Genomic DNA, 19,282 nt, shown 5'->3' on the forward strand with positions numbered 1-19,282 from the left:
GTGAAAATTGGCTTGGAACTCTTATTTCACATCAAAACAAACGCTCTATTCTGTAATCAAGCATTTACATTTCAAAGCACTGATGGCTTCCTTTACTTATTGCCAGAGGTGAGGGAGATAAATGTCAACTAACACGCCAAAATGAGGGTGCCAAAACAGGTTTAGAATTGATTAGCTAATCTAATATATGCCAAAATGTTGTTGCAATTAAAAAAGGTTTAAAATCACTTAGCTAATATCATCTAATCAAACCCTGTACTATATAGAATTGTTAACATTTGATCTAAAATAATCTGGCACCACAAACTGCCACCCATATGCATTGCCATGAAACTGGCAAAACCATCACATTTGTGAAGCAGATTTGTATACTAAACTAAAACAAACAGTATGGGTGATCAAAGAAACAACACAAGTTATAAAAATAAAGAAAAAACAAAACCCCGGATGCCTTAGCGGACCGTACTCTTTATTAAATATTCTTGCATATTTATCTAACACAAAGCATAGCTGCTTAGGCACCGCTACGGTATTCCTACTGACATCCTGTTCTCTCACTTTCTCTCTTTCCCTGTAATTCCTCGGTCAGTCAAGCTCCCAAACCAATTCACCTCCTGACTGAAAACAGTGGGGCCCTGACAAAGACCACCATTTAAACCACACGTAATCCTTACAATCACTCCCTGAGTCAAGGATTCCATCCAGAATAAAAGAGTGCTGTCAAGCCATCTATTTGATTACTACACCTGTAAACCAAGTGGTAGGCACCTTTCAGCAGCTCTTGCCCTCTAATGGGCAGATTGATCCCACTCTTCCCATGCAGGAAAACCGCAATAGCTTCTTGACAGTCTCTTATGGTCTTTCTCATTCATGAGCATCTGAACAAGCTACCAACCGAAGAAAGCCATCTATCCAAAAACTGACAAGGCTACAAGTCACATAACAATTTAATCCATTCACTTCCTTTAATTTCTATTTCCCTGCAGTTCTCCACAGTTCTTATAACAGCACAGACTGTTTATTAACAACAATCTACATCTACCTAATCTCCCAGTGATTTGACAAGACAATCCTTATATATAATTTGATAGTATCCATATGTATGGTGTTCTCGTCAATACCTCGACTCAATACAAGTTAGAAGCATGCAATGGCACTCTGCCTCTGTAGTTAGAACATAACGTGGCAAACGCGGACGCAGTATTGCATGATTAGCTAAGAATGTTTGAATGCTACACTGACGCCGCTGGACGGCCGAGTATAGTAACTCGGTATTGGTTCGAGCAGATAACAGTAAGTTTGGTTGGTTTTTGGAACGTTGGTTTGGTGGGGTGTACTTTCCAGGACTAACATCGTCGACTGACTTAAACCCTTTGACAGCTCCGGAACCGTAAGTAATTTAGTATGTATCGCCATTTGCTTGGATTGGGATTCAATAGAAACGGTCGTTGAACCAAAAGTCAACATTGTGGTTGACGTTAATCAACCATGCACCAGTCGGGGACTGGCAGGACATGATCCGCCACGCCAAAATAATTATTACTCCAACTCTGATTAGAGTCGTAAAATACGGTTTGTTTTGAAAATTTGTTTGCCGGAAAAAATCAAATGAGGTGCGCCGAAGAGCTGAGTTCACGTCTCGCAGCTCCGTTTAAACAGGAAGCTCTTCATTACAGTATCGTGATAACAAAATCATTTCAGGGACTTAAAAAAACAAATAATTCTTTGCAGAGAAAGTATTGAATTCACAAACATAGAATTTGTAGCCCGATTCGATCGGGTTCCCAGTCGCTAGTCGACACATAACTCTGAAATAATAAGAATGATTCCATTTTTATTTGCTTCAATACATACAGCTTCACTCATGGTGTAAATGAAAAAAAGAAGATAAAAGATAAAGTGTCTAATGAAGTAGAAAGCTCATATACTTACCCTCAGCAATGTTAACAGTATAAGGACTTTTGGGAGTGTGAGCACCAGCAAAAGTAACATTGAGAGTGTGAGGCCCTGCCTGATCTGGGCAGTAAGTACACCGGTAAATGCCATCTCCTTTTTCATCAATCATAATGTCCACATTATCTTTGGCACCACACGGATCTGCAATTGCCACAGAGACATCTCCTGCACCAGCACCTGTGGAGGGGGAAACTGGTCAACACAAAAATCCAGTAGCCACCCAGACCTCAAAGGCCAAAGTAAAGATTGCCTTATATCAAAGGAGACACAAAATTGCTTTTACTACGTGTAACTCACACTGACTACACAGAAGGGTAAGAAATGTTGAACAAAGAGTTCGCTAGACAAGGGAATGACCAAACAGAACTCAAGACAATTTATCCTCATTGAATTGTCTAGATCACATGTCCCAGCTGACTCTTGGGCTAATAGGGAAGAGCATATGAAAAGAGTTGATATGAGTGGGAGCTGTGAAGGACACATCCAGGAGTCTTGTTATGAGAGTTGAAAGACAAGAGTTGTAGAAGATAGATAGAGCAGCAGACAGTTGCAAGAGAATATTTTTTTGCTGGTACAAGTTATCTGGTATGGCTATAGCAAGAACATTCTGAAGAGCTGTGGGCAGTAGGTATACTGGTAAATGTCATCTCCTCTTTCATCATTTATCTTGTCATCATTGTCTTTGCCTGCATACATTTCTGTAATTGTCACGGAAAAAACTTCTTCATGCACAGCTGACACGACAGGACTCAAAAGTCAGACTACTGTCATAACAGGGTTGCAAGAGTGTTGCTAGATTGGCACAAGAATCACAAACATATTTGTTTGTGCTAGCAAGGATGCACCATTTTGAATCTGATGCCAAGCCGAGACTAGCAGTAAGTACCTGCAAATTGACATGCCAGTAATTAAAAGTGTCAGACTAGATGTTATTGCCTGTTAAGGGCTACTCGCCTCAAGTGGGCAATAACCTACTTTATCTGGAGGGCTGGATGTTGTGAAGGATTTTCAAAGAAAATCACATTTATAATATAGACTGTATAGTTAAACCACACTGCCGACCAGAACATCACATAAAGGGATTATTTTCCTGAAGATCACCTACTCTGTATGAAATGTCATGACACTCCGCCAAAGAATGAATTTACACAGGTTCCACAGCAAGTATGGCAACATAGATGTTCCTGTAACATCCCACTTCAATAGCCATGGACACTGTGAGAGGGAGTTTTAAAGTCACATGGCTTGTGGGAAATGTCAGAACACAGCAAAAGAGAAAAGAATGGGAAGTTAAACACATGCTAAAACTGAACACATTACAACATGGTGTTAATAGAGACATGGGTCTTGTGGCCAGATATGAGGATTGTTTGCATCTCTCGGACTGACACAGACAACCTGTCTACAGACCCAAATTATATTGAAAAACTCATCAGAAACTTCAAAGGACTTTGTTGAACAGTTATCTTATCCAAAGATCTTGACTAGACATTGTTCTCCTCTCTTTAAAACATTTTCAGTGGAGGAACATACTATTAATTTCACTCGGGGGGGTAAATGTTAACATTATATAAAGTTATTGTCTGTTTTTACCTGCATTATTATCAATCTTTAATTTAATATTGTATTTTGTATCAGTAAGGTGCTGCTGGAGTATGTGAATTTCCCCTTGGGATTAATAAACTATCTATCTATCTATTAATTTAGGTATACCCAAATTAATATCCGTTAATATCCGTGCGCCACCACCATCTACCCAAAGCACCATGATGTTCCAACAATGATGGATGGATTAAAAGCCAGAAGTCTGTATGACCATCAGCATCAAGTGACTCCATGAAAAACCCGAACTACAAAGAGGACTATTTCATTTATGTTAGGTAGAATACCCAGAGGGGACTGGGCGGTCTCGTGGCCTGGAACCCCTACAGATTTTATTTTTTTCTCCAGCCTTCTGGAGTTTTTTTTTTCTTGTTTTTTCTGTCCACCCTGGCCATCGGACCTTACTCCTTTTCTATGTTAACTAATGTTGTCTTATTTTAATTTCTTATTTTGTCGTTTATTTTTCTTCTCTTCATTATGTAAAGCACTTTGAGCTACTTTTTGTATGAAAATGTGCTATATAAATAAATGTTGTTGTTGTTGTTGTTATCCTTTATATCGGTAAAAGAGATCCCACCAATTTAACAACAATGAATGCATTAAGTTTGAGCTGAAACTCCATCAAAGTTTATATCCTTTGTTACCCACAGCCCTGGCCTTTAAGTTTGTGAAGAACAGGGTTGTGATCAGGAGTAAGGGCAAGCTGTTCCACAAAGAGAGTGGGGTCTGGGATTAGAGTCTAGGATTTTGATGTAAAAGGCACTATTTCTGAGTCACACATTCTTCTTTACAGACTCTCTCAAAAGGGAAAGAAAACAGTAAACAATCATATAATGCTGAAACATTTATTTTTCCAAGTAATTATCCTCAGGGTCAGCACTATGTCAAACGGTCTCTGACAGCTATAACAGCCAGGAGTGTTTTTAGACAAGTCCCTGTTAAGTTTACACACCATTATGGAACAATTTTTTTTGCCTATTCCAGCATAGTAAATTACTAGCTGTTTTAAGTTAGTGGGTGAACTGTGATGAACTGCATTTCTGAGGTTTTGGAAGAGACAGGATAAGGGTCAGCACTCTGACCAGGCCACACAAGGGCATTTATTTTCTTTCTTTTAAGTTCCTGCAGTGTACTTCTATCAATGTGCTTTGGATCAATGTCTTGCCGAAACCCAAAATTCTTTCCCGAATTCAGATTTTTGGCTGACAACTATAGGATTGCAAGATTTATTTCTTTGTATTGTCCCCCATTCATCTTTTTTTATTAAATTTGACAAGACTGCTAGTCTCAGCGGACAAAACAATAGCTCAATTGTCAGTGAAGTAGCTTCCATAGAAATTGACCATGATGTTCAGATGGGGGCAGCATGGTGGCACAGTGGGTAGCGCTGCTGCCTCGCAGTTGGGAGACCTGGGGACCTGGGTTCGCTTCCTGGGTCCTCCCTGCGTGGAGTTTGCATGTTCTCCCCGTGTCTGCGTGGGTTTCCTCCCACAGTCCAAAGACATGCAGGTTAGGTGGATTGGCGATTCTAAATTGGCCCTAGTGTGTGCTTGGTGTGTGTGTGTGTTTGTGTGTGTCCTGTGGTGGGTTGGCACCCTGCCCGGGATTGATTCCTTCCTTGTGCCCTTTGTTGGCTGGGATTGGCTCCAGCAGACCCCCGTGACCCTGTGTTTGGATTCAGCGGGTTGGAAAATGGATGGACGGATGGCTGTTTAGATGGACAGCTATATCAACACAGTATATATTTAGATTTTTCCACTTATAAAATTTGAGAGATGGTCAATGCTTAATAATTTTACACCCTTCTTTCCTCAGATTGTTCTTGTCTATAAGCTGACTGACCTCATGAGAATGTTATTTTGAATACAATTCCAAACTTCCTTTTAAAAGTTTCTATCATAATGCGGTAATTTACAGAGATTAAATTTATTCCCGCAATCATTTAAAGTAGAAGAGCCATTAAATGAAAGCCATCCATCCATCCATCCATTATCCAAGCCGCTATATCCTAACTACAGGGTCACGGGGGTCCGCTGGGAGCCAATCCCAGCCAGCACGGGGCGCAAGGCAGGAAATAAACCCTGGGCACACGCGCGCGCACACACACACGCACACGCACACACACACCAAGCACACACTAGGGATAATTTAGAATCGCCAATCCACCTAACCTGCACATCTTTGGACTGTGGGAGGAAACCGGAGCACCCGGAGGAAACCCATGCAGACACGGGGAGAACATGCAAATGCCACGCAGGCCCGGAGGAAACCCACGCAGACACGGGGAGAACATGCAAATGCCACGCAGGACCGGAGGAAACCCACGCAGACACGGGGAGAACATGCAAATGCCACGCAGGGAGGACCCGGGAAGCGAACCCAGGTCTCCTAACTGCGAGGCAGCAGCGCGACCCACTGCGCCACCGTGCCACCTAAATGAAATCCATACAAAAAAATTTTTGTGATATGTTGAAGCAAGATATTTTATTTAAGTAAATTTGGCTTGAAGTAACAAAGAAGATGAGCAATTTTTTTAAACTGATCAGTTCTCAGTTTGGGCAAAATGACATTCTATTTGCTGTGGCACAGTAACATCTTTGCTGATTATTAGAAAAAGAATCGTAATTTACTTCAAAATGAAAGCCTGCAACAGCAAAATGCAAAGTGAACTTTCAAGATTCTATATTCCATATATAAAAGTACAAATCATCATACTAAAGTAGTCTGGTTTTATTACCTTGACATAGTTAATTTCACAAAAAAACTGTTTCATGATAAAGTAACACAAGTTTGATTTGCAATGAATCTTTAAATTAGAATCATTTACTCACATAAATGACAGAAAACATTACTGCACTTATTCAATTTATTTTTTAGAGGTGCTGCAGTATTAAGACACAACAAAAACAACTCACCCAAGTATCATCCCACCTTTGAATAATAAAGACCACATTTTCTGGTATAAAAAAACGTAAACACGTTGCAAATCTTCAAGATTCAAATATATCACCTCTTAACCCAAACATAAGGCAGGCCAAAGAGAAAGAAGAGATGGGCAAGTGGGGTGCTTCAAAGGGAACTAACCTGCAGTGAGCAGATCAAAGTAAGTTGGCTTCTTGGCAACATTCCCAAATGGCTCAAGCCCAGGACCTTTCGCCAGAACTTTACTTGCATCTCCCAGGGCTCTGGCAACATTTACCTCAAAGGGGCTCTTGGAAATGTGCTGTCCAGCAAACAGAACAATGACCTGCAGGCACAGGGAACAACACACAGGGAGAGATTCAGGAAATGATGCTTTACTTTATATAGCACCTTTTGCAATAAATACTGTTTGTTACAAGGCATTTTAGAAATCATGTAGTAATGCTAGTATCGATTTAAATATGCATGAGGACGAAAACCTGTTAGGAAAGTAAGAATGAGTAATTTCCCAACTTAAAAACACAAGCATCACCAAATAAAGTAGTACTAGGGTGTTGTACCGTGTTAGCCATTATGGACATGTAATGAGAAGTCAAGCAGAATGACCCCTTTTATCGGCTAACTAAAAAGATTACAATATGCAAGCTTTCGAAGCAACTGAGGGCCCCTTCTTCAAGCAGGATGTAATCACCTCATCATGTAATGATTATATCCTGGCCTGAAGAAGGAAGGGGCCTGAGTTGCCTTGAAAGCCTGCATATTGTAATCTTTTTAGTTAGCCAAGAAAAGGGGTCATTCTGCTTGACTTCTCACTACACCAAATAAAGGAGAGTTTTGGTTTTATTTTTAAACAGGTGGACATTTGAATATTTAAACTGAAAGAAGCAAATAGGTTGAGTCAAATGGCACTCATTATACCTTACGTTTGTGAAAGGCGCTCTATAAATGCAACTTATTATTATTATTATTACAGGTGCTGGTCATAAAATTAGAATATCATGACAAAGTTGATCTATTTCAGTAATTCCATTCAAAAAGTGAAACTTCCATCCATCCATCCATTTTCCAACCCGTTGAATCCGAACACAGGGTCACGGGGGTCTGCTGGAGCCAATCCCAGCCAACACAGGGCACAAGGCAGGAACCAATCCCGGGCAGGGTGCCAACCCACCACAGGACACACACAAGCACACCCACACACCAAGCACACACTAGGGCCAATTTAGAATCGCCAATCCACCTAACCTGCATGTCTTTGGACTGTGGGAGGAAACCCACGCAGACACGGGGAGAACATGCAAACTCCACGCAGGGAGGACCCGGGAAGCGAACCTCAGGTCCCCAGGTGTCCCAACTGCGAGGCAGCAGCGCTACCCACTGCGCCACCGTGCCGCCCAAAAGTGAAACTTGTATATTAGATTCATTCATTACACACAGACTGATGTATTTCAAATGTTTATTTCTTTTAATGTTGATGATTATAACTGACAACTAATGAAAGTCCCAAATTCAGTATCTCGGAAAATTAGAATATCAATTAAGACCAATGCAAAAAAAGGATTTTTAGAAATGTTGGCCAACTGAAAGGTATGAACATGAAAAGCATGAGCAGGTACAGCACTCAATATTTAGTTGGGGCTCCTTTGGCCTGGATTACTGCAGCAATGCGGCGTGGCATGGAGTCGATCAGTCTGTGGCACTGCTCAGGTGTTATGAGAGCCCATGTTGCTCTGATAGTGGCCTTCAGCTCTTCTGAATTGTTGGGTCTGGCGTATTGCATCTTCCTCTTCACAATACCCCATAGATTTTCTATGGGGTTAAGGTCAGGCAAGTTTGCTGGCCAATCAAGAACAGAGATACCATGGTCCTTAAACCAGGTACTGGTAGCTTTGGCACTGTGTGCAGGTGCCAGATCCTGCTGGAAAATGAAATCTGCATCTCCATAAAGTTCGTCAGCAGCAGGAAGCATGAAGTGCTCTAAAACTTCCTGGTAGACGGCTGCGTTGACCTTGGACCTCAGAAAACACAATGGACCAACACCAGCAGATGACATGGCACCCCAAACCATCACTGACTGTGGAAACTTTACACTGGACCTCACGCAACGTGGATTCTGTGCCTCTCCTCTCTTCCTCCAGACTCTGGGACCTTGATTTCCAAAGGAAATGCAAAATTTACTTTCATCAGAGAACATAACGTTGGACCACTCAGCAGCAGTCCAAAGGCGAGACGCTTCTAACGCTGTCTCTTGTTCAGGAGTGGCTTGACACAAGGAATGCGACAGCTGAAACCCATGTCTTGCATACGTCTGTGCCTGGTGGTTCTTGAAGCACTGACTCCAGCTGCAGTCCACTCTTTGTGAATCTCCCCCACATTTTTGAATGGCTTTTGTTTCACAATCCTCTCCAGGGTGCGGTTATCCCTATTGCTTGTCCACTTTTTTCTACCACATCTTGTCCTTCCCTTCGCCTCTCTATTAATGTGCTTGGACACAGAGCTCTGTGAACAGCCAGCCACTTTAGCAATGACCTTTTGTGTCTCGTCCTCCTTGTGCAAGGTGTCAATGGTCGTCTTTTGGACAACTGTCAAGTCAGCAGTCTTCCCCGTGATTGTGTAGCCTACAGAACTCGACTGAGAGACCATTTAAAGGCTTTTGAGTTAATTAGCTGAGTAGAGTGTGGCACCAGGTGTCTTCAATATTAAACCTTTTCACAATATTCTAATTTTCCGAGATACTGAATTTGGGACTTTCATTAGTTGTCAGTTATAATCATCAACATTAAAAGAAATAAACATTTGAAATACATCAGTCTGTGTGTAATGAATGAATCTAATATACAAGTTTCACTTTTTGAATGGAACTACTGAAATAAATCAACTTTGTCACTATATTCTAATTTTATAACCAGCACCTGTATATGATGGTCAGCTATAGAAAGTCTTTCTGCAGTATAACTTGGTTACACAGAACATTGGGGTCCTCAGGATAAATCAAATACACAGGCAGTCAGGAAAGTGTTAAAAATAAACAGAAGCAGAACATGGTGGCTTTCTTACTTTCATAACCTATAGTCATGATAAGAAAGTTAGGAAAATTTTGTAAAGCTTATCTTTTACCTTATAGGAAATTAAAAAAAAAAAATCCTTGGACAAACTTATAGGCACTCAGAACCTCACACTTCCACACACATTCTGTAGAAAGGGTAACAGCCTCCAAATGCCTTTTTTACACATCAGTTAGCTTTGTTGAATCTTACCACTTGTGAACAAGACCCCGAGATACTTGAACTCCTCCACTTGAGGCAGCACTGTGTTCCCAACCCGGAGAGGGCATTCCACCCTTTTCCAGCTGAGAACCATGGCCTCGGATTTAGAGGTGCTGCCTGTCATCCCCAATGCTTCACACTCGGTTGCGAACCGCTCCAGTGAGAGCTGGAGGTCACTGTCCGATGAAGCCAACAGAACCACATCATCCGCAAATAGCAGAGACGAGATTCTGAGGTCACCGAACAAGACCCCCTCCGCTCCTTGGCTGCGCCTAGAAATTCTGTCCATATAACTTATGAACAGAATCGGTGACAAAGTGCAGCCCTGGCGGAGACCAACCTCAACAGGAAATGAGTCCGATTTATTACCGGCAATGCGGACCAAGCTCCTGCTCCTCCTGTACAGGGACTGAATGGAGCGGGAGGTCAACAGACGGATCAGTGTGGCATCCGCAGTAATGTGGGCTCTGCAATGGTCCGTCGTGGTGAAGAGAGAGCCGAGCCAAAAGGCGAGGCTGTCGATTTACCAGTCGATCTACGTTCCTACCCTCACCTATGGCCACGAGCTTTGGGTAGTGACCGAAAGAGCAAGATCGCGGATACAAGCGGCCGAAATGAGTTTTCTCCGCAGGCTGGCTGGTCTTTTCCTTAGAGATAGGATGAGGAGTTCAGTTATCCGGGAGTAGAGTCGCTGCTCCTCCGCACTGAGAGGAATCAGTTGAGGTGGTTCGGGCATCTGGTCAGGATGTCCCCTGGATGCCTCCCTGGGGCATGCCCCACTGGGAGAAGGCCAAGGGGCAGACCCAGGACACGCTGGAGGGATTATATCTGCCCGGCAGGCCTTGGAACATCTCGGGGTCCTCCCAGAGGAGCTGGAGGAGGTAGCCGGCGAGAGGGAGGTCTGGGCTTCCCTGCTTAGGCTGCTACCCCTGCGACCCAACCTCGGATAAGCGGTGGACAATGGATAGATGGATGGAATCTTACCACTCTTCATCTTGTTCTAATTCTTCAAAGTTAGGAAGATGCTTTCAACTACCACTACTGTTTTGAGGCTACACTACAGGTTTTCAATGGAATTTAGGACAAAATCCCATTGCTAGTCTCACTGGAAAAGATATTTATTTCTTACTTATCTGGAGGATTTAGCAACATCTACTGATGCTTATTCAGCAAGCACTGGGATAGATACTCTTAAACATCTTGAAAAAAATTCAGCTTCATGAAGCCACGTGTATGTTCAAGGTTTGTAGTACCAGAAGCAACATAAAAAAACACGTATTACAGAACTTTGACCATGTTTAACTGTAACAAGAGTGCTTTATTCTATGAAGGCCTCATCTCCAAATCCTAGGAGGTCCAATGCTGGTATACAGACTGCAGATTTTTGTAACACTGTGAACTGTTGAAACATTTGGAATGCCAAGTTTTCTTTGGAATTTGTTTTTAGCCTTAAAGCATTTTATGTTGTGTGATGATTTTCTGTCTAACTATGAGCTCTGCTGCTTCTTATTAGAATCTATTGAATTTTTGCACAAGACAGATGCCATGAAGGCCGAGAATTGTTTGGCATAACCTTCAAGCGAATGAAATTTTTCCTGTGTTCTTAACATGAAAAAAATGAAGACTAATGGGCACCAACAGTGATGCTTTTTAAAACACTTTTAGAGAAATTCTGATCCATGTGGCACATGAGACGCTCACACATCAGACTGGTACAGCTCCTAAAGTCAGCTTTTCAGAGAGACAAAAATATCGATGGGCGCAAAGCAGGGAAGGGGGCAAGCTGGCACGCAAGTCGTTATTGCTATGAAATGACAACAACGCTGTTATTAGATCCTCTAACTTCAATGAGGAAGAGTTAAAGGGCAATGCCATACCTTATGAGGTCCAGTGACCTTGGGCACATAGGCGACAGTGAAGGTCTTATTCTTGTCATTGTTAGGAACAGCTTTTACCTGTTAAAAGACATATAATAAATATGTTAAATTAAATAAGAGCGAACATTTCCAATCAAGTCCAACTGCAGTCAGGATAGTTTTAGGCCTCGGACAGATTCAGCAACCTGAGACATTCTGAGGCCTGTCAGATGCATCTCTTTTGACTCCACCCACTTTCCACGCCCCCACCCCCTTATTAGCAATACACTTTTGTGCTAAATGTACTATAATATTAATGGTGGAAAACTGTACGTGTGTGCAAAAAAATATTTATTATAAATAAAAAAGGATAAACTGTAATGTAATAAACGTCTCTTCGTACCTGCAGCGAGGTCACGAGCCATCAACAATGGGTACGCAAAGCCGCTCGGCTAACAGAGAAGGTCTTAGCTGGGTGACTCAAAAGACTACTTTATGCCGCTTCGTGCTTCTGAGGGCGAGTGCGTCTTTCCTCTGGAGCATAAACTCCGCCACAATTAATGCATCATTAATATAAATATTAAAATTTTGTACACCAGTTATCATATCTTATCACGCCACTGCCGTATCCAGGTAAGAGTGGCATCATTACCTCCTTAAGATCTTCATCGGTACATGTAGGGCCTTGGGAACATTCATGGAGAATGTGGTCCATTGTTTGGGTGGGTTCACCATCGAGAGAGACGTGAAGACAGCAAAACAAATGAACAACTTCTTTAACAGGTTTGACCACCCTAACCCACTCTCACTCTCACCTCAGAGTACTGCACCCTCCACACATCCTTCTGCTGATACCAGCATAGGAGAGACATCCCCACCCATAGTTACAACAGCGCAGGTGAGCAGAGAGCTGAGGAGACTTCGTGCCAGCAAAGCAGCACGTCCAGATAGAGTATCGCTACGACTGCTGAATGTCTGTGCATCTTTAACCTGAGCCTGGAACAGGGGAGAGTCCCGAGGCTTTGGAAAACATCTTGCATCACCCCAGTCCAAAAGGTATCACGTCCTAGTGAGCTGAATGACTTCCGGCCTGTTGCTCTGACATCACAAATGATGAAGACCATGGAGAGGCTGCTGCTTCACCACCTTAGGCCACAGGTTCAACACGCCCTCGACCCTCTGCAGTTTGCATATCAGGAGAAGGTGGGAGTGGAGGATGCCATCATCTATATGCTACACCGATCCCTCTTCCACTTGGACAGAGGCAGTGGTGCTGTAAGAAATTATGTTTCTAGACTTCTCTAGCGCCTTCAACACAATCCAACCTCTGCTCCTTACGGACAAGCTGACAGAGTTGGGAGTAGATTCATACCTGGTGGCATGGATCGTGGACTATCTTAAAGACAGACCTCAGTATGTGCGTCTTGGGAACTGCACGTCTGACATTGTGGTCAGCAACACAGGAGCGCCACAGGGGACTGTACTTTCTCCGATCCTGTTCAGCCTATATACATCAGACTTCCAATACAACTCTGAGTCCTGCCACGTGCAAAAGTTTGCTGGCGACACTGCTATCATGGGCTGCATCAGGAGTGGGCAGGAGGAGGAGTATAGGAACCTCATCAAGGACTTTGTTAAATGGTGCGACTCAAACCACCTACACCTGAACACCAGCAAAACCAAGGAGCTGGTGGTGGATTTTAGGAGGACCAGGCCCCTCATGGACCCCGTGATCATCAGAGGTGACTGTGTGCAGAGGGTGCAGACCTATAAATACCTGGGAGTGCAGCTGGATGATAAATTGGACTGGACTGCCAATACTGATGCTCTGTGTAAGAAAGGACAGAGCTGGTTATACTTCCTTAGAAGGCTGGCGTCCTTCAACATCTGCAATAAGATGCTGCAGATGTTCTATCAGACAGTTGTGGCGAGCGCCCTCTTCTACGCGGTGGTGTGCTGGGGAGGCAGCATCAAGAAGAGGGACGCCTCACGCCTGGACAAACTGGTGAGGAAGGCAGGCTCTATTGTTGGCATGGAGCTGGACAGTTTGACATCTGTGGCAGAGCGACAGGTGCTCAGCAGGCTCCTATCAATTATGGAGAATCCACTGCATCCACTGAACAGGATCATCTCCAGACAGAGGAGCAGCTTCAGCCACAGACTGCTGTCACCGTCCTGCTCCACTGACAGACTGAGGAGATCGTTCCTCCCCTAAACTATGCGACTCTTCAATACCATCCAGGGGGTGTAAACGTTAACATTATACAAAGTTATTGTCTGTTTTTACCTGCATTGTTATCAATCTTTAATTTAATATTGTTTATTGTATCATTATGCTGCTGCTGGAGAATGTGAATTTCCCCTTAGGATTAATAAAGTATCTATCTATCTATCTAAGGGACATTCAGCACTTGTTGTGAGGCCCCATCTAAATAGGTCGCCCCTTGTTTTGCCCACCTTTGACCTAGCTCAGTTAAGTGCGACTCAGTCTTTCCTAGAGAGGGATGCTCCATTAGGTAGATGCTCTTGAGGTGTAGGAAGAGCTTCATTGGGAGGGCTACAGTCAGTCTCTCTCGCCACCTCTCGAGCCTATGTTTTGTGGACTGCTTTGGCTTAAGGGCTATTACACCAGTAATAATACAATACTAATAATATAACATAGAGAGGACCACAAAGAGGAGAGCACTCTAAAGAGCTCCTAAACATCCAGTGCATAGTATTGCATATTTTGGCAGTTTACACAAATTATATGACTTATTTGATTGAGTCTATAAGAATATGTAGTGTTAATTGTAGCTGAGTGCAGCATATCATTTATTCTTCTTCCTTAGCATTTCCCAGTTTATATGGGGTCAACCTTCTGATTACCAGTGTAGATCCTTAGCCACCGATCCACTACTCCATTGAGTGTAGCATATAACTAACATATTAAAAAGTGCAATCTCGTTAGAACACTCTAGACGAGAACAGGCCATTCAGCCCAACAAAGCTCGACAGTCCTGTCCACTCATTTCTTTCAAAGAAACATCAAGTCAAGTTTTGAAAGTCCCTAAAGTCTTACTGTCTACCACACTACTTGGTTGCTTATTCCATGTTTCTATCGTTCTTTTTTGTAAAGAAAAACTTGCTAATGTTTGTACAAAATTTACCCTTAACAAGTTTCCAACTGTATCTCCGTGATCTTGATGAACTCATTTTAAAGTCGCTGTCTCGATCCACTGCACTAATTCCCTTCAAAATTATAAACACTTCAATCATGTCACCTCTTAATCTTCTTTTTCTTAAACTGTAAAGGCTCAGCTCTTTTAATCTTTCCTCATAATTCAACCCCTGTAGCCCTGGAATCAGCCTTGTCGCTCTTCTCTGGACCTTTTCTTGCACTGTTATGTCCTTTTTGTAGCCTGGAGACCCAAACTGCACACAGGACTCCAGATGAGGTCTCACCAGTGTGTTATAAAGCCTGAGCAGAACCTCCTGTAACTTATACTCCACACATCAAGGCGCTATATAACCTGACATTCTGTGAACCTTCTTAATGGCTTCTGAACACTGTCGGGAAGTCGATAGCTTAGAGTTCACTATGACTCCTAAATCCTTCTCATAAGGTGGACTCTCGATTTTCCGACAGCCCATTGTGTATTCAAATCGTGAACGAGACAAGGCAAACGCAAACATAAAACGTATGCTATGAAATATAAAAAGTGAAGATTTTTTGTTCAATTTGCTTCTGATATATGACACCAAAACAACTGCTTTGGATGCAGAACAGAGAGACCTCGATAGTTTAGAAGTTTAATAAATGCTGAATACACACTTGAGTGCAGGACCTAAAGGGAATTACAATCGTCATGAGGGGTGTGTAATATAAGCGTCAGTTCACCTGCGAAACAGGGGAATGATTCCAGAAGTTTGTCAATTTATGGACCTCATAGAGACTGAAGTGCTCGGATCTGTGCGAGGCCTACAACTGTCCTGACTGCAGCTGGACACTTCTCAAAATTTCAGGCCCTTGGATATTTTTTCCAGAGGGCAGGAGGAGCACCCAGTGATTACCAAGGACCACTCAAAGAAATGAAACATTTACTTTCTCAAATATGTATGCGTCTCCAAGTTGTGCTCAGTTTTTTTAGGTTAAGTTGTACACAGTTTTGTTTTTACTTTAAAATAAAAAAGCTGACCTCCTCATTGCTCCCAGCTGGGTCTTCAATGTAAACAGTAACCTCCCCTTGCCCAGCACTAATTGTTTCCACTGTGAAGGTTGCTGGACACATTGCCATATTGCCAACAGGTTCAATACCTGCAACAAAACAAAAGCCAAAAGCTAATTCCACTGTAGAAAAATGTAAAAATTCAGACAGATTTGCACTTATTGAATGAACACTGGTTAGAAGCACACACTGAAACAGTGCATTGCCACACCTACCACATGACAAACCAATTCAGGAACCCAGATTAGGACCCAAGTGCAGCCATGTGGTGGGCGACACCTCAGCACCACACACTAGTTCAGATGGAACGGAACAGTGTGAGGTTTTTTTATGGTGGCCGGAGTGACAATCCTGCCACCAACCCCCAAGTTTTCCCCCTGTAAGTTGGGGGACCTGCTTGCAGGGCTGGGTGCAGATTAACGTCATACCCAGGATGGAGCAATTGCTCAAAGGCCCAACGTTGACGTTTATGGGATTCGAACTGGCAACCTTTCGATTACCAGTGCAGATCTCTACCTCAGAGCCACCACTCCGACCTGAATGAATGAACAGCAGGCCTACAATTATTCCATCGAGGATAAAAAATCAAGTCAATTTCACCAATAGTAACCACCCATTACTTAGTACAAAAATTGTAAAATGGGACAGAATCAGAATTACCTGGCCCATATGCTCTGGCCTTCTTCGGGTTGAGTCTAGGCTTCAGTGGAGCTCCCGGCTTCAGCTTGGCTTTGGGGAATTGGGAGAGGTAGGTCATGACAGAGTGCTCATCCACATTACGGTCAATGATTTCTTCTGGAGCGATAACCTAGAATTCACCAGAAAAAGAAAAGGGTGACCATCAAGCTTTATCTTATATAGCATCTTTAATGACGAGCATCATCTCGACGTGTTCTACAAAGTGCACACAATAACAATAGCTAAAATATAAGTACCACTTGAGTGATAGAGTCATGGCACCAAAACAATAAGGGTCTCTGAAGGACAAAGAGCTACAGTAAAGCTATGTCTTATTCCAAACATTACAAAGCTCCTTCCCTTCTTTTCAGAATGTGCAGCCCGCACAGGTACAGTGCCACCTGACACTTTCACTGGGATCAAAATACAAGCAATCAACAGCCACCGTTGACTCTTTATATTCAAGCACATACTTGTCGGTGCTACTGGTACAACTAGCTCTAGAATAAAAAGCAGTAACATCACTGTGGGATTTGACTGTTAACAAGACCCAGCCTGTCTTCTGAACTGAGGCCAGCTCCCAGGAGAGGAGACCTGCACTGTACTCTCTTCTCTTCCAAATTTCTTGTTGAATATATTAAACTGCCTGTCAGTATTTTATTAGTTATTCGTACCTTGAGACAAGTACATATCAGTCCAGAAAGTTGTGATGTGGGGCCAAGTACAGTTTGGCAGGAATCCCTCACTAAAGACGGAGGGAGGGGGTGGTCGAGTGGTGAATCTAGGAGATGGCCACTTCAGAAGCCGAGCTTGAAAACCTCTGTGATGAGTGATGTGAGATTCCAAAGTAGTGCTGTGCAACACAGCAGCAACAGCACAGCAACATATCTGGCCAGTCCACCAACTGAATCCCCCAAGTGTCTACCCATCTTTCTTATCCACTTAAAATGCAATCAGAAAAATCCCCACAGATTTAAGTTATTTTCCAGTAGCATTTCCAGACCAGCTGAAGTAGTTCCTTCTTTTTGCAGCAGTTATTACCTTTATGTCATCTGGAAAACAGATCTTTTTTATATAAACATATTGTTTCACTCTTGGTAGTTTATTAACCACCAATAAATAAACCATCCCCTCAGAAAAGTGCAGAACGTAGCACTGTACTTGGTAAGAATTCCAACATATATGTTTTGTAAAGTCACGTAATGCAGTAATCAACATTAAATCATTTTTGATGGGAGATACACAATGACTAATAAAAATAAAAGGGCAAAACAAACTCATAAATACTAAGTGGGCAGAAAGTCTAAATCAACACCTAAAAACGGAAAAGAAAATGCTAGAGAAAGTGGTTGTTGTAGGGTACAAAAATCTGTACATTTTGGTTTATATCTCCATTATTTTTTGTTCAAGACAAAACAGATGAACAAAATTCAGGACACATCAAAAGCACATCCTCTTCCCAGTTGTACCTCACTTTTAAAGCAGCTGTTCCAACAAAGAAAGGAAGATATGTTGGTGCCTAAGGCTATTGATTAGTTTATAACCTGGGCTTGTGGGAGAAAAGTAGCTAAATTATTTTACAGCCTGGGAAAGGAAGACATGCCGATACCTCAGGCAACATCAAAAAAGTTTGGGAAAACGGACAGTGAATTCATTCTTCATATTGACAGCCAGTCAATCAGAATATCTAACAATCACATCTTATAAAACCCCCTGGTAGAATTTTATAATAAACATGCCTCGTCTTTAGAGCGATTTTTTGCAAATTTTTGAATCATCTATCTGTAATTATAACCAGTTTACTTAAAAATTCATGAAAGTATTCAGTTGCCGGAAGTAGCCCAAAACTTGATAGGATTCCTTATTTTTGACATAACGCAGGTGTACAAAGTCTCACTGTCATTTTTGAGTTATCGTGTTTAAACACAGACAGACAGAATGAATTTCAGAAATGGTATTTTTGGACTCAGGAAGGTCTGAAACATCAAAATTAATCAAAATCTCGAGGTCGAATTTTTTCATGATTCCTATACTTTCTCTATACTATGTCTCTATACTATGTATACGAGAAAAAGCTCAACGTTTTTCGCCTGGAATCCTTTACCATTTTGTAAACCACCATCATTGATATCCAGGGGTAATGATGAGAGGTAAACAGTAGAGTTTCACCTCTCAAAAATGCCCCTAAAATTCATTTGGCATACGATTTTCACAATTGTATAATTGTTTTTGGTATTTTTTAAATTATTTTGGAGTGGAAATAAAGAACCATTACTCCTTAAGAGACATTCTACAGCCAAAACTTTGTTGTCCTTCTTCAGTTGCCCTCCAACACCATCCCACCTTAAATGACTGTTTTAATGACTCCACATACTCTTGGGTAACACCATCTGCGCTCACTTTCCCTAACTCCATAAGTCCATGCAAGTCAGGATCTTTCCAGAAGCTTGCCAGCAGCCACACACCCTGGCCAATAGATTTTAGCAACTGAAAAACGCCTCTACAGTGTTTGCAGAGTAAGCTGCCTATGCAGTGGTCCAGTGGTTTGCAAATGTAAAACGTTTTAGTTTGGTTGTGCCCATTCCTTTCTCACTATAATTGCCACCAACACCTGTTTAGTTTCTAAAGTCCATTCATCAAATAATTCAGTGCCTGTTATCTCTTCTGACTAATGGTTTTAAGATGTACTCTTATATCTGGAATTTAGGGCATTATTTACATAAGAGAAAAGTCAGCATTTCAAAATGGGTGCAGCATGAAGATATCAGTCAACCAACTATGCCAATGATCACAC

The 19,282-nt window shown here is 42.2% G+C and overlaps 1 protein-coding gene across 1 annotated transcript in view; it reads right to left on the bottom strand.

The window, feature by feature from the left end:
- Nucleotides 1-19,282, bottom strand: part of LOC114668700 (filamin-B) — a 245,519-nt gene that overhangs the window by 129,373 nt on the left and 96,864 nt on the right. Inside the window, exons 4-8 of the mRNA XM_028824598.2 lie at nt 16,471-16,618; nt 15,781-15,899; nt 11,624-11,701; nt 6,643-6,805; nt 1,933-2,133 (exon numbers count right to left, since the gene is read on the bottom strand). Coding sequence (XP_028680431.1) covers nt 1,933-2,133; nt 6,643-6,805; nt 11,624-11,701; nt 15,781-15,899; nt 16,471-16,618 — 709 coding nt within the window. The remainder of the gene's footprint in view (nt 1-1,932; nt 2,134-6,642; nt 6,806-11,623; nt 11,702-15,780; nt 15,900-16,470; nt 16,619-19,282) is intronic.

The sequence above is a fragment of the Erpetoichthys calabaricus genome, chromosome 18 (assembly GCF_900747795.2).
Source record: "Erpetoichthys calabaricus chromosome 18, fErpCal1.3, whole genome shotgun sequence".
NCBI classification, from domain to species: domain Eukaryota; kingdom Metazoa; phylum Chordata; class Cladistia; order Polypteriformes; family Polypteridae; genus Erpetoichthys; species Erpetoichthys calabaricus.